The sequence below is a fragment of the Parasteatoda tepidariorum genome, chromosome 5 (genome assembly GCF_043381705.1).
Source record: "Parasteatoda tepidariorum isolate YZ-2023 chromosome 5, CAS_Ptep_4.0, whole genome shotgun sequence".
Classification (NCBI taxonomy): Eukaryota; Metazoa; Arthropoda; class Arachnida; order Araneae; family Theridiidae; genus Parasteatoda; species Parasteatoda tepidariorum.
This window is the reverse complement of record NC_092208.1, coordinates 11,415,700-11,432,022: the sequence shown is the minus strand read 5'-3', so window position 1 is coordinate 11,432,022 and position 16,323 is coordinate 11,415,700. Positions and strand designations below refer to the sequence as shown.

At 33.9% G+C, this 16,323-nt stretch overlaps 1 protein-coding gene across 15 annotated transcripts in view; it reads right to left on the bottom strand.

Moving 5' to 3' along the window:
* Window positions 1–1,431: 1,431 nt before the first annotated feature.
* LOC107438973 (NAD kinase) overlaps window positions 1,432–16,323 on the bottom strand; it is a 66,269-nt gene continuing 51,377 nt past the window's right edge. For 10 of the 15 annotated variants that reach the window (XM_043046096.2, XM_043046097.2, XM_071180993.1 and 7 more), the window contains 8 exons: window positions 14,151–14,236; window positions 13,295–13,397; window positions 11,589–11,686; window positions 10,767–10,866; window positions 7,940–8,097; window positions 6,344–6,426; window positions 4,944–5,191; window positions 1,432–2,312 (listed from right to left, as the gene is read on the bottom strand). In XM_043046096.2, coding sequence (XP_042902030.1) covers window positions 4,990–5,191; window positions 6,344–6,426; window positions 7,940–8,097; window positions 10,767–10,866; window positions 11,589–11,686; window positions 13,295–13,397; window positions 14,151–14,236 — 830 coding nt within the window. In that variant the 3' untranslated portion in view covers window positions 1,432–2,312; window positions 4,944–4,989. Of the gene's footprint in view, window positions 2,313–4,917; window positions 5,192–6,343; window positions 6,427–7,939; window positions 8,098–10,766; window positions 10,867–11,588; window positions 11,687–13,294; window positions 13,398–14,150; window positions 14,237–16,323 lie in introns of all 15 variants that reach the window. The other 5 variants (XR_006225589.2, XR_011636816.1, XR_011636818.1 and 2 more) reach the window with 1 other exon arrangement.

The following is a 16,323-nucleotide window of genomic DNA, read 5'->3' as shown; positions in this document are numbered from 1 at the left end:
TATTCAGGTCTCAACTGGGTCACGATGAGACGAAACTGAGACATATTTACGCATCAAAATAGTCACTGTATGACAAAGATGTGACATATTCACGTCTCTACTAGGTCACAGTGTGTCGAAGATATGACATATTCACGTCTCAACTGGGTCACAGTGTGACTGAATTGTGATATTTACGTCTCAATAGGACTTTCGAGTGACTAAGTTACGACGTGAATATGGCACATCCTCATCAGACCACTGCTCCTGATTTATCATTGGGCCAGAGAGGCTCAGGCGTATTTTTTTTTATAATTTTTTTGTGTGTTTTTTCTTAAGAATTGTTTATTAGATTTATGAGTGAACAAAAATTTTAATAAATATACACTCAAATTTACTAATATATCTGTCAAGACTTTTAAGAATGAAATTTAGAAAGGCTGGCTAAAGAAAGAAAATTAATGAAATACTTAAGCATGCAACACGAATATCAAAAAAGTCGCAAGTGAATTTTATTTTTCATTTTAATTTATTTTCGAACAGGACAAGACAGGCTTATATTTCAAGAGGTAAATTGTTTAGGATGTACTTAATGCGGCTTTATAAAAGAAGAAGTTTTTTTAATTGTCTTTTTTCATTTCTCAATTGCACTATATAAAATTTTTAAATAAACCATTGATGATTCTAGCAGTTCAGACAAAGATCGCTCAGCTTATTCTTTGAGAATATTATACTTTACTCATGTTAAAAATAATTTAATGGCACTTAATAAATAAACAAAAATTAATTAGATTTGAACTTACGTCCAGGGGCCCCCTGACAGTTCTGTGCTTAGGATCCCCGCATCTCTAAATCAGGCCCTGGTCACACGGTGATATCGCTGCGCCAATTATATGTCTCAGTGTGGTCTCGTGTTGACGTCAAAATGTGACGTCGATGTGCATACGTAGTAATCTTCAAAAACTCATGCATTGTCGTCACAGAGGTCTCTGTGACAGTCGTGCAATTTTGTTGCAATCTGGTAACGGTGATATCTTGGTACTATACTAATTACATAACTAAAAAAACTACACTCAGTGGCGCGACAGCCCATAGAGGGCCAAGGCCTAATGTGTCCATCTCAGTTTTCTTGACATTGGGCTCTGGGATGCAGGAGCAGATGTTCCTGTTAAATGGTCAGCCGAATGCAAAAACCCCCAGTGTTTATTTCCCAAGCATGCGAGGTACTCATTTATCGACCAACTGAAGGGATGAAAGGCTGAGTCGGGTACTGCCAGCTACATATCACTTGAAATTGAAACAAAATTTCAATTATTGTTTTGTTAGATCCCTAAAACATAAACAATACTGCCAGCATCTCTTTTTTTTGTTTAGTAATTGAACAGTAACCTGTCGGCAAAAATACAAATAAATGACCATCAGATAACAGAGAGTCAATAAATCAATACGGCATCAAAATAAAAAAATACTTTAATGGTAGAATGAATATGAAATACAAGTTTTCTTTGTAAAAATTATTCACATTACATCATTTGGAACGATTTCAATGAATTGTAGTGAGAATTAAAATAGGCCAAAGAACTCAATTCGATATTATCATGCAAATTATTGTTTAAACCATAATGAAAGACATACATATCCTGTTTAAAAATCAATTTTTCTCACAATAAATTTCACCTTCGCTTACAAAAGACAACCCCTACCGTAAATCTTTGCGTTTCGATGGGTTTTTTTTTTGTAGTCAAAAAGAGGTATAATTGATAAAAAGTCAGACATTCTAGGATATTTTGTATAAATCTATGGGCTTAAACGAAGCAATTGCCGATGACCATAGAGCATTTTCCAAACATTAAAAATTCCAAATCCAAAAGATCAAGTCTAAATAAAAACTGATGAATTATAATGAATTAAAAGCATATTATGTCAAGTTTAGTTGATAAGGAAAATTAAGGCCATTAAAAATTGAGATAGGCTTAAATTAGCTCAATAATAAATAGGCTTAATTAATTAAAAATAATTATTTTTCATTTATACTTAATCCGTCTTTTAAGAAAATGATTTTAATATGCTTTTAATTGTTTTGACCGTTACAGTGCCCATCGAAATACAGTCAAGTCGACTACAGTCTTTCCGTTTAGTTTACAAATAATTCTGTTTCGTACAGCTGCCTCTCGGACAAATAAAAAATAGCACTTAGAAACTCTGGTGTACATTTTGAGGTGTTCATCTGAAGTTCCTTGAAGACAATACTTTTCTGAGTTGTCCGATAAGCCATTTATTACAACCATGATTTTTTTGTGGAAGACACGCCAATTCGACCAATGAAACGATTTCTGAAATATAAAAAAAAAGAAAGAATGGTTATAATTTAAGAACATCGGTTAAAAAAAAGCTTAAAATTGTATAAAAGTATCTGTGATTGATCAGACGAAGCAAATGTGTTAATAATAACTCCCAAAGGTGGCGCTTTGGAAAATATTGTGTATTTCTTATTGTCAATGACAGAAATTGGTGGTTGTTGACTTCCACCAGAAAAAGTTGATAGTCACATAGTCGCTCAGGTAAATGTCCGAAATATATACTAGGTCTCGTTAAATGTCACTGCCCGGTATGCCATACATCAATGTTTTTTAAGGTCAAGAGTCACTGCCCGGTATGCCCTATATCAATGTTTTTTTAAGGTCAAGAGTCACTGCCCGGTATACTTTTGCCTGGTATGCCCTACATCACGAGGTACTGGCTTCCTGCCAATAATATTTTAGTGTCTCGCTGAACCTACACCTCATTCAATTATTAGAAATTTGAAGAAAAAAAAATTATAAAATGAAAAGTTTCTTTCATTTATTGTGGGGTAGTGAAAGTGCGGAATTTGATTTTTCTGCCGTAATTAAACAAAATGATTAATGAATGAATTAATGAATTTAACAATGATCAAAACATAATTAAATTTCAAGTAGGGGACATCAACGAGTCCTTCGCGAGCTACTGGTGTCTTACCGATGATATTGATCGGTATCATATACCGATGATATATGATACCGATGTGTCTTGCTGATCTACCTCATTCAATTACTCCAGATGAGCCGCGATGGTTCAGGGCCTGCCAGTCAAGAGATCCAGATTCGAATCCCAGCGATGGCTGGGTGATATGAATTCTGCTCCCGGCTCACCCTGACCACAATGTTTACGTAAAATATGACAGACAAATCATTGATTAGCATATCATTGCCATTGGGAAGAGCATGAGAGATTTTTGTGCTTTCATCTTCATGTAACGCAAATGAGGTTTACTTCCATAAAAGAAAACCTCAATGAAGGCTAGTTTGTCCCAATACTCGATAAAGCCCCTTGTCTTCTGCGTTGAGTTCAAAATTACAAGGCATTACAAGGATTTAAGCATTGATAGGCGAAAACACAAAAAATGGGGCGGCTCTTTAATGCTTGTTATAAAAAAAAGATTTCAGATGATAAGTAGTTGGGCTAAATTTATTGCTGATGCTCACCAAAAGATTAGCGAATTGAAGAGTATAATTAAAACCGAAATAGTTGAAGGTTTTACTGACTAATTCGGTTAAAGAGGACAAAAATCGAAAACGACAACAGGTTTGGCAGATCAGCATTTAGATGCTATATTGAGAATAGCTGCTACCAAATATTTCGAATGGTACTGATGCTAAGTTAAGCAAAAACAACGTTTAACATCACTTTAAGGTCTACATTATATTAATCTCTTTCTTTAATTCAGATTTCTTTTCTCTTTACTCAATGTGAAACAACATGAGGTTCACATTTTCGTCTAACTTCCTGGCTAGATATCTTTCAGATTTTGATGGTCAAAAAATGAATTCGTCCGGAACAAGTCCTTAGACTGAATTCATAATTTATAACATCAGCACTAAATGACTGCCATAATTCTGCCGTGCAATCGAAATATTAACGCAATCGACAAAAAATTCAAAATCGAGATTTTTACACAGTCCCTTGACGCACTGTAAGATTCTATGTTGTTGTCGTTGTTGACGTATGCCTGTTTAGGCAGAGGGGATGCGATTGTTCTTGTTCTCCAGTGGCGCCATCTATGGCCAAGAATTCGACTTCTCCTACCGACGAGGCTATCCCGGCCTAAGATTCTATGTAAAATCTTAATTATCAGGTGATACTATACAGCTTTATTGTATTTACGCGACTGAAACCGGTTTGTACTTGTTTACGTTGTATCAATTGGCTAAATTAGACGATATATAATATAAATTAGACGATTGGATAAATTAGACGATAGGTTATATAAATATAGAATATTTATATGATCAGGTTTTTTATTATATTATAATAATTAGACCAATTTAATATACGCTCTGTGCTTTTTTAATAATTGCATGTTTTGCGCGAGTTTATGTACAATACTTTTATATTTGAACATACATATAATGGGTTTTTATTCAGGAAATTTCTTCATATACCTCCTACTTGTATTTATTTTTAACGCATTTCATTACAATGTTAACCAATTGATACACGAACGTAAACAAGTTCAAACCGGTTCCAGTCACATAAAAACAATAAAGCTGTATAGTATCACCTGATAATTAAGATTTTACATAGAATCTTACAGTGCGTCTAATAATTTGACTAGAGACTGTATATCCAGCATTTTTGTATAAATTACTATTGCAAAAAAAGTTTTTTAGAAAAAAATTCCATTTTTATACAGTTTATTAAAATTCTATTTTAGTGTTGATAGTATAAAGAAATAAAAAGAATTGCCAAGATTCCCAAAATCTATCGTGAGGCACTTTAGTTGTTTTTTCAATTGCACGGCAGAGTTAAAGGCTGGTTTTTAGTACCTTGAAAATGAAAATAGCCAGTTTAGTACATGATAATATGAACAGTAAATGAAAGCTTATTCAAGATATTAACTATTTTTAGTTTATTTCATACTTTAAATTCTATGCGTTGATGCTCACCTAGGAGCCAATAGTGATGGAATCATATCGTGGAGGCAATCGATTCCTAGGAGTCAATGTGATGACTATCAATGGAATCAATCGTATCAGATGAAGAGGAATGGACAAGGTCCGAATATTCGTCCAACTGTCGCTGCTTCTTCCTCACATTCCAGTGCAGGCATTCAGCAAGACTGTCGAACCAATCACTTATTTGGTCTTGAGAACAAATGGAAGGAATGGGGTAGATTGACATGGTCACTCGAAGGCTGCAATTAAGAAAGACAATTAACATTATTCAAAATTATAAGGACATTGATTTAATAACATTTATGAGGTTAAACAGAATGAGATTTGAAGGGTTAATTTCCCGTTTAGTTTTAGCTAGCCCAACACAACCAGTGGCGTAGTTCCGGGAAGGGTTAGCGGGACAAAACCCCCTCCGAAATTGTACACTACTTGATTAATGAGCTAATTCGGTTTCAGTAAGTAATTTTTTGTCATTACGGTAAAATTAAAAATTTCAGATACTTATATACAGAGCATGGCCAAATTATTAGACGCATTATAAGATTCTATGTATAATCTGAATAATCAGATGATACTATACAGCTTTATTGTTTTTACTCGACTGAAACCGGTTTGCGACGCCCGGTGGCTGAGCGGTAACGCTTCGCGCTGTCGCTGCACAGGTCCCTGGTTCGATCCTCGGGCAAGGCAAGGTTGACTCAGCCTTTCATCCCTTCAGTGGGTCGATAAATGAATACCAAGCATTCTTGGGAACTAAACACTGGGGGTTCCGCGTTCGGCTGACCACCTGACCGGAACATTTGCTCCTGCACCCCAGAGCCCAAGGTCAAGAAAACTGAGATGGGCACAGTAGGCCTTGGCCCTCTTTGGGCTGTCGCGCCACTGAGTTTAGTTTTAGAAACCGGTTTGCACTTGGTTACGTCCGTGTATCAATTGGTTAAATTAGGCGTTATATAATATAAATTGGACGATATGTTACATAAATATAGAACATTTATTCCATCAGGCATTATATTAGTGTATTATAATAATTAGATCAAATTATAATACGCACTGCAGTTTCTTAATAATTGCATGTTTTGCGCAAGTTTATAGGCAATACTTTTATATTCAGGGGTCTGTCCAGACATTTTGTGAAAGGGCCGTTTTTCGTGAAATTGTGAAAAAATTACTCACATTCTTTCAACCAGGGTCCGCTTTTATGAATTTGTGCAAATAGGGTCCGTTATTGCAAAAAAAAAAAGTTTTTCAAGGAGTTTTTAAATTGTATAGACATACAAGATTATGCTCAACACTGTAAAGAATAAAATAACATGAACACAATGAGTAAAATAACATGAACAATAAAATAACACATAGAATAAAATAACACGAGAGTTGGAAGCACGTACCTGTCACCGTGTCTAAGTTCTTGCCGTTTTCTTCCATCAAAGGACACCCATGCCAGGTTTCGGGATTCAGGAGACACCATAATCTGCAATACAATTTATCATTGTTTAATTTAGTTTTCTCATTTAATTTCATTGTTTATGTGGCACCAAATTAAATATATTTCAGTTCGATATGGCTGAAAATTAAGTAATTTTACAAGAAATGATGAAAATCAATATTTTAGCTATAAATTACTATTTATTTTTTTAGTGAATAACACTGGGGAACAAATTTTTTGTTGCATTTATATAATTACTTTATCTTGCTTAATTCAGATGTGGGGATTTCAGTTCTGAAATTAGTTTTGCCCTCAAACCCACTCACTTTCTATTTTAAATGGCATTAGTAGTCTATTTTTGTCGAAATGTACGAATTTAAAAACGTTATATATAGCAGGGAGTATCATAAATATTGCTACTAACTTCCAGGGGAGCTAGGGCACATGATCAGGACTAAAATTGCACAGAGAACCATGTCTGGAAACGTCGACGTAATCCCCTAGAGGTGCTTCCCCTATTATGACCTGTTCAGAACCACACAACGAAATAGTTCATGATAGGGAAGCGCTTCTAGTGGCGTATGACGACATTTCCTGTCAAGGGATTTTACGCAATTTTAGTTCTGATCATGTGCCCCAACTCCCCTAGAAATTAGTAGCAGCATTTATGAGACCCTGTTATACATAACGTTTCTAAACAAGCAAATTTCGACAAAAAGATAGAGTAAAAATGTCGTTTAAAAAAAACTAGCTCAGAAAAAGAAACCGATCGCAGATTTGAAATCAGCGATACGAAAGTTCGTATCCCAGCGATGGCTGGTCGATTCGAATTCCGCACCCTTCTCGCACCGACAATAGGGCTGACTAAAATATCCTCAGTGGTAGACGGCTCTTGGTTTAGAGTCTCCTTGCCGTCATGCGGGAGGTTTCCGTGGTTTTCCTCTACATGTAACGCAAATGCGGGTTAGTTCCATCAAAAAGTCCTCCACGATGGAAAAGTTCTCCCAATACTTGATCCAGGAGTTCCCTGGTCTTCTGGATTGGGTTCAGAATTACAAGGCTACGGAATTGAACATTGGTAGTCGTAAACCCGAAAAATTAGGCCGGGTGTTCAACGACGGCTATAAAATAAAATAACTTCGGACGCAAGTGTGTGTTAAAATCAATTAAAAACTTTTAAGATGTTGGAATTTTAAGTGGTTCGTATCTATGACATAAAATGGAATATTGCTAAATAAGATTGTAATAATATTTACACCTTTTGATACAGGTATTATTTGAAATCAAAGAACCCTTTATTTCTGTAAGATAGTTGTAATTGGTGCGTCCTTTGCACATAGCAATGGTATTTCAAATCAATTCTCTCAAAACTAGAGCTAATCAGTTTTAAGAGCTCTGTTTCTGATCTTAATCTCACGTCAAAAAAACTTTGTTAACTGAAAAAACTAGGAATTAGTGAATTTCTCCTTAACTACATTTGGAATGCAGTAAATACAAATGTGCATTATTCGGAGCTTTGGTTGAACTCAGTGTCAAAGAAGTTCTTTGAGATACTTACTTTAAGTTCAACTCCTGCTGGAACCACGATGGGTCTGAAAGATAAGGAATGTGGGCAAATGGGGGTGATCATGATGGCAGGAACGCTGGGGTGTATCATGGAAGCACCAGCGGCCACAGCGTATGCTGTGCTGCCAGTTGGCGTTGAAACAATTAAGCCTAAATCAAGAAAAAAATCGATAAATGGTTAAACCAAGTTTTTGGCTGAAACAAAAGTGTTAAAGTAATCAAAACCGAAATAATTTAAAAGTGCTTGTGTTTGTTAAGTAAGACTGAACTCGAAAGCGTACATTTGAGGAGGAAAATTGTTGTACATGGTGAGGCGGAAAAAAGTTATCATCACGCAGTACATCATACATGCTCTTTACTCATTTTTTGTCATATTCGGAATTCTGACTTTGAAAGAATGAGATGTAGCAACAGTGTGAAAAATATATTCTTAATAAAGTTCGAAAGATGCGTTTTTCCTCATATCTGTAGAGCTAAAAAGAAAATTCTTATTATTAACTACATCTAGAGATTTAACGAAAAATACGAAGAAAACATGGAACATAAGAAACATAAAAATACGAAGAAAACGAGGAAAAAAATGTATACATTTTTAAAAGGATAACAAAAATTATTAATAAAAATATTAAAAATTTGAAAAAAATTAAAACGTTTGAAAATAATACAAAGTAACGATATAATCTCGTCACCAGCACACACAATTACATCAGCAAAAAAGAGGGCTTTCTAATATTGTATTACTATGGCCAAAACAAAATATATATACATATATAAAGCTCATCATTAAGTCGAAAGTTATTCAGAGTGTTATAATATTGCTCATAGAAATATGATACATAATATTGTTACAGATTTCATTAAAAAGGATTTATTAAAAAATTGTATGTGATCAGAAAGTTGCTTTTCTATGTCAAATTCATTAGAAGTCCCAATCATTAGAAAGTTGAGCACTATCATCAAAATAACATTGAACCAGAATGATATACATAGTTGGCCAACAAAATCGTTCGAATTTTGACTATATCATAATGTACCGAAATATTTCGTCTGCAGAAATGTTAAACTATATAATATCGTTCACTGGGAATTTAAGACATCCTAGTCTGGGGTCTGTTTAAAAGAAATTTGGGTTCGTCAACGGACCCTTCACAAAATATCTTATCATAAAAACGGACACTTCACAAAATATTTTAACTTAAAAACGGACCTTTCGCAAAATATTTTAACTTAAAAACGGACCCTTCACAAAATAATTTATCTTTTAATCGGACCCTTCACAAAGTCTTCCGCAGACACTTCTTCCTTTATTCGTCTGAAATGAATATTCTGCCTTCAGCAGTATTGGCTAAATACTAAACATTTATATGTTGTATCGCTAATTTAGTAGCTGTAATTGCTGTTTATTTTTTTTAAATTTAATTTTTTTAATTACGGTTTTACAGTTTTAAGCATAATCTTGTATTTATTTACAATTTAAAAATTCCTTGAAAAAGTGTTTTGCAATAACCGGACCCTATTTGCACAAATTCATAAAAGCGGACCCTGGTTGAAAGAATGTGAGTAATTTTTGTCACAATTTCACGAAAAACGGACCTTTCACAAAATGTCTGAACAGACCCCTGCTAGTGCAGTTTAAAAATAGGTAATATGAAGCATTTAATGTTTGATGTGGCATTGAGATGACATAGTTATAGTATCTGAATCATTTAAAATTATTTCTATTTTCACGTTAATATTGTTACTGTATAAATTTGAATCAAATTTCTATAAAGGTTTAGATACAAGATCATGAAACAACAAAGACGCGGATATGGTTTATAATTACAGTCAAATCTCGCTATAGTGAACTCCCGGATATAGTGAACGAAATGTTCGCTCCCGTGCACATGTAATAAACATGCTATCAGGGGTCTGTCCAAACATTTTGTGAAAGGTCTCGTGAAATTGTGAAAAAATTACTCACATTCTTTCAACCAGGGTCCGCTTTTATGAATTTGTGCAAATAGGGTCCGTTATTTCCAAAAAAAATTTTTCAAGGAGTTTTTAAATTTTATAGACATCAAGATTATGCTCAATACTGTAAAATTGTAATTAAAAAAATTAATTTTCAAAAATAAACAACTATGGCTCCTTCTAAATTAGAGATGCAACATGCAAATATTTGGTATTTAGCCTATACTGCTGAACGCAGAATATTACTTTCGGACGAATAATGGAAGAATCGTCTGCCGAAGACAAAATTTAATTCGTTTACATCCATCTTTCTTGTTTTCTGCCCTGGAAAGGGTTTATTCGATTAACAAAATAATAATGAAGATAAACAAATTTGTGAAGGGTCCGATTAAAAGAAAAATCCTTTTGTGAAGGGTCCGTTTTTAAGTTAAAATAGTTTGTGAAGGGTCCGTTTTTATGAAGAGATATTTTGTGAAGGGTCCGTTAACGGACACAAATTTCTTCTAAACAGACCCCTGATAGTGATGTATACTTCGGCCCCTTGAAGGTTCACTGTATTAGATTGCAAGAACTACAAGGAAATTAAAAGAAAACGTATCAATATAAAATGTGGAGAAAAAAAACTATTTTGTTACCGATTTTAGAACAACATAGTGGGTTATGTTCTCAAAATAAGTTATCTTTTCACAAGATAGTTCCATACATAGTTCAACAGGAATATTTTTCAATATAATCAGTTTTTATCGATATATTTGCATCTTAAGCGGTAAACGAAAAATGAATCTATATCTTTAAGAACTTTTTTAACGTATAAGATTCAGAAATAGAAAAATGAATCACGCGATTTGAAGTCGAAAAATGCTTACCATCTCCTTGAACAGTCGTCACATGCTTTCCATCAAGGTAAAGGTCAATGTTAGAAAGATACGGAGATGGACCTCGATCGACAACAACTTCGTTCAGAACCTAACAATTGCATATTTTTACGTTAATAATTTGAAATAAAATTGCAATTAAAGCACTTTTTTCAGTATGAAAGTAGGTCAGAAAAACAAACTATATGTATATAATTGCAAAAAAGAAGAAAGAAAAAAATGCTAAAATTAAGACAATGAGCTTGAAATAAAATTAAGACTATCTTGTTTGCAGAAAATTTATCGATTAACAATATTCTTGTTTAAATACTGCTTCATAGAGTGAAAAAAAAGTATCCAATTTACAGGACTTCGTTTTGAGTGTTTGTTTTTGACAATAAAGCGGTTGATTTTAGAGGGGTGGTTATTAATATTTATCTGTGGCTACTGAGTTACGTAAGGTAAAAAATATTTATAGAAATATAATTTACAATGGTTTTAAAATTAGGTAACTTAGAAACATTTTATTTGCATCATTTCAGTAATTTGAACCAGTCTGTAAAATTAATAATAATCACATTAAACAAATATTCGTGACTTTTTATGTATATTGTTTAGTTCGAACAATAAACATACAAATTTATAAATTGTATTCGACTAGTTGTATAAACTGTATTCGACATTAATAGTTGAGAATTTGTACTTCGACTTTTATGTATTAGCATAATCATGGGAGGAATTTCTGAAACTCATTTCAGTCTCTTTAACAAGGAAGTCGAAGTTTTTTAAAGTAATTAATCATTGTTTTTTCATTTACAAAAATTTTATATTTACCAGGAATGTCGTGTGAGGTTCATTCTTTTTGTCGCTAAGGTCATTTTTTCTGACAATTATACAGCGAAGCCTACTCCTTAGGGTAAGAGCAGCATGACCTGAAAAGAGAAAAAAAAGTTCAAAAAATGGTATTTAGAATAATAACAAATGGAACACAAATCATATTAAAAAAGGATAGGGCATATATAGAATAAAACAAAGCAGCAACGCGAATGAAGAACAAATAAAATACTTAAATGGACATACTATAGTTTCGATTCTATAAACAAGAACCTTTATTAGCTTCTGAATTCATCAAATAATAGTAAAGAGGCAAACACATGTAAAGTGGTTAAACTAATAGGAAAAGAGGAAGAAGTTTGGACTACTCATATACCGGGTGTTCCGTTATAAGATGTTGTGGTCATCGGCCATTATGGCAGAGGGTTGCGCGATTGTTCTTGTTTTCCAGTGAAGATGGCCAAGAAATGGACTTCTGTCACACCCGTTTTATAGGGCACACCTATTCACACATCCATTCATTCATACATAGATCATAATTTTGACCTGAACCAGAGAACGATCAATCTCCAATTCAGTTCTCCGGGAGGTATAATTTGTTATGGAAACATGGAGGACTTCGTGACCCGACAGGTTTAACGTACATCAGTTACCATTTAGTACACGGGGAGTCTTTGGCTGGCTGGATTAGCATTTGACACTTTTGCCTTTTAAAGTTTGGAAACCTATAAAATGCGATATTTGAATACAAATGTTTTACTTTGTGCTCCACGGATAAATTTTAAAACTACGCTGCAGATCAATACAACGGTTCCAGTTGCTGAGCATTTTACTGCAACGTGTATTTCCTATCTATACACAATACCCGTCGTACTAATAAAGCAATTAAGAGCCAACCGAGTTTGGGGGCTGGTCGATACGAATTCCGCACCGCCTCGCACAAACCGCAATGCTGGCGTAAAATATCCTCAGTGGTAGATGGATCATAAGTTAAAGTCCCCTTGACTTCAGACTAACCGTTACAGACTTTCGCGGTTTTCTCTCCATGTAACGTAAATACGGATTAGTTCTATCAAAAAAGTCCTCCACGAAGGCAAATTTCATCCAATACTACTTGTTCCAGGAGTTTCCTTGTCTTCAGAATTGGGGTCAGATTTACGAAACTACTGAGTTGAACATTAATAGTCGTAAACTCATAATTGGGTCGGCTGTTCAACGACAATTATAAAATACCGCAATTAATAAAACAACACTGGCGTCAGTAATAAAATGGCAATTTTTATAGCTCTTTACGGGTTTCTTAATATTTGAGCTAGGAAAAGAAGCTATCAAAATCTAAACAATCATTACTGATGAAAGCAGAAATGAAAACATTAAAAAAAAAAATTATTCCTAATGAAAGTTTTAGGTGTTTCTAATGGTTGCCGATTAACTACTCTCTTTTTCCTTTGACAGTCAAACAGTATCTGATGTTTTAGTCTCGCCTTCTTCAGTAGTAATTCGTTAGATTTCGGACAGACTACACTATTGATATTATGATATACAGTGTAAACACTATTGATATATAAACTATTGATAATACATGATTTCTGACAGACATTATTATTTTCGAACAAACACACTAGTTCAAAAAAGCAATTGATATGGAACCCTGTATATAAAATTAGAAAAAAATTAAGTCGAAATAATTTTATAGATAAAATTACCTTCGAGAACATTCGTGACTTGTTCTTCGAAATTGTCGAATTCGAATGGCGTTAAGAATCCTAAGGAACCCAGGTGAAATGCCATGACTGGAGGAACGCTTTGCTGAAAATGAAAAATTAAAATAAATGACAACATATAAATCTGGCGTAAATTGATATGATCACAGCAATAATTTGGAATATGTTAAAATTCTGATCAGGCAGGTAATTTCGTCGTTATTTGTACATCCGGGTATGTAAATAATCAAGAAGAAAAAATGCAAATTGTCGATTAAGAAACACTCAAAGAGCCATGATGGCACAGGGGACAGAGAGCTCTTCTAATGAGGTGACTCGGGTTCAAATCCCAACAATGGCTGGTTGATACGAATCCCGCACCGCGCCCAGCTCACACCAACCACACTGCGGACATAAAAATATCATCAGCGGTAGACGGATCATGGGTTAAAGTCCCCTTGCCGTCAAGTAAATCGTGTTAGGTCTTCGTGGTTTTCCTCTCTATGTAACGCAAATGTGGGTTAGTTAATTAATTACAAATCTGCGGAGTTGAACATTAGTAGTCGTAAACCCGAAAAATGGGTCGGCTGTTCAACGACGGTTATAAAATAAAAGTTTAAAATATCGTTTTAAAGTAACATGTAAGTTGAATACATAACATTGAGTACATCGAATACATTAATGTAAGCATAGTAATTAATTTCAATTTTTAACCTTATACAAGTGGTTGGTTTTCAGTTTTAGGCCTAAATATCAATGCAGAAAAATTATAAAATCTCAACGGAAAAGCAGGAAAAGTGTGTTAAAAATACTTGAAAAAAATTGGAAGACATTTCGACAGTGTAAAAAGAATGTTTACCTGAAAAAGTGACGAGGCATACAAAAGCGTGCCATCCCCACCCAGGCAGATGATGAAATCGATTTTGTCAGTAAGGTCATCTTTACCTAGGCAGAAATAATGGAGCGTATTACAAAATAAATAAATAAAATCATATAGAGTGCAGTAGAATTAAAGGATCAGCTCAAAACTGAACAATCTGGACTGAAAAGTTTATGCATTTATTGCAAATTACTACTGCGGACTGGGTTGTAAATAGACATCTGTCTTTGTGTTATCAATCATTTTATTAAATTTAAATAAACTATGAGTTGATTTACTAACATTTCAATGCTATTTGAAATTACATTTTGAATAAATAATGTATGTTTCCCTATGTAACGTATGTTTCTCTATTAGCAGTGCGCAAATTAAAAAACGGACCACTTTTGATCAGTTCTTCAGTTTCTGAGACTCAATCTCAATGGTCCAAGCGGTTGATTTTAAATATGCTAACTAATTAGTACAGACGATATTTTAAGTCACGAAATTAAACCCAAAATCGTACTTTCTCTAAATAAACATATCTTTGAATTTCAGACCCCCAGAATATACGGGATAACCGCAATTTGGGAAATATAGTACCAGTAGTTTGGTTGGGAGAGCGGTTCAAAGTTTGAACCCCTAAATGTCAATTTTATTTTATGCATATTTCGCCATATCTCAAGAATTTTTGAGAAAATTGAATATTTTATACACGTAATTATAAAATTCATTTATCCAAAGATAATTCCACGCAAAAAATAAGTTCTAGTAAATATTTATTATTTTTTTTATTTATCAATAGTCGAAACAATTTTCAATTGTAAGGTATACAACTTTTACAAAATTTGAGCAAATTAAAACAAAGTACAAAATTTGAGCAAAATCGATTGAATAGTTCCCGAGAAATCAAATTTTAAATATACGATTTTTCTAAAATCCAATATCTCAGAAACTGTTCTACCGATTTCGCTCAAACTTGGTATTTTGCCATGTAAAATTAGATACTTTAAAATAATGTAAAAAATTGATTACCTTACAATTTAAAAACTTTTCGGCTGTTGATGAATGAAAAAATAAAATATAATAAATATTTAGTAAAGTTTATTTTTTAGGTGGAATTATGTTTGGACAAACGAATTTTATAATTGTGGGCCAAAATTTTTCAATTCGCTTTAAACGTTCTCGAGATATTACGAAATACGCATAAAGGGAAATTAACGTTAAAGGGTCTAAACTTTGAAACGCCCTTCTGAACAAGCTATTAGAACCATAATTCTCTATGGCGGCTACCCCCTATGTTGTTGGAGTGATTAATCTGAATCCATCGAAAAAACGGTATGTTTATTCAGAGAAAGTACGTTTTTGTGTCTGATTTCCTAATTTAATTATCGCCTGTACTTATTAATTAGCATATTTCAGGTCACCCTCTCGGATCATTAAGATTTAGTTTCAAAACGTGATCATTCGATCAAAAGTTATCCGGGGTAGTCCGTTTTTTATTTTGTGCACTGTACATCAGTATAAATTTCTGTGTTTGGCTTCAGTTTCCATGTTTGCAGTCTTAAGTCCTTTATTCCTGTAAAGTAAAGCACTCTCGCAACAGTCCGTTGTGGACGGCGGGTCCCATGGATGTTAAGGTTACATAATTTCGTAACCAACGGCATGATTGTGGCTTGGAAAAGCGCACAGGCCGCCTTTACATCCCAAACAAGCCAGTATCCATCTGTCGGAAGATGGATGGTCTGCAAGCCGCCACGGGGGATCGAATTCTAGTACCTTACAATGACAGCTCAGTGCCTTAATCAGACATTGTGACTCCCTTTATTCTTAAATAAAACCAAAATTGGCTGATGATTAGAAAAATAGGCAGATGAAAAACATCGAAAGAACATACATCTCGTTGCATTCTGCCTGGAAAACCATTAAATTATTTTCACCCGATTTCAAAATAAGTTAGAATTTGAGTTAACAAATGGGGCTGCTGGCTGAAACAATGTTTTTTTGATAGGTGTAAGATCATGCTATCTGAAATATTTGAACTGGAGTCTGTTAATTTTGTTCTCAGGCTGCATTTTTATTGATAATGACGGTTATTTTGAAAGTATTGTTTTATAGATTTTTCAGTTAGTATCGCCATCTGGAAACGAATATAATAATGATTTGTAAGACT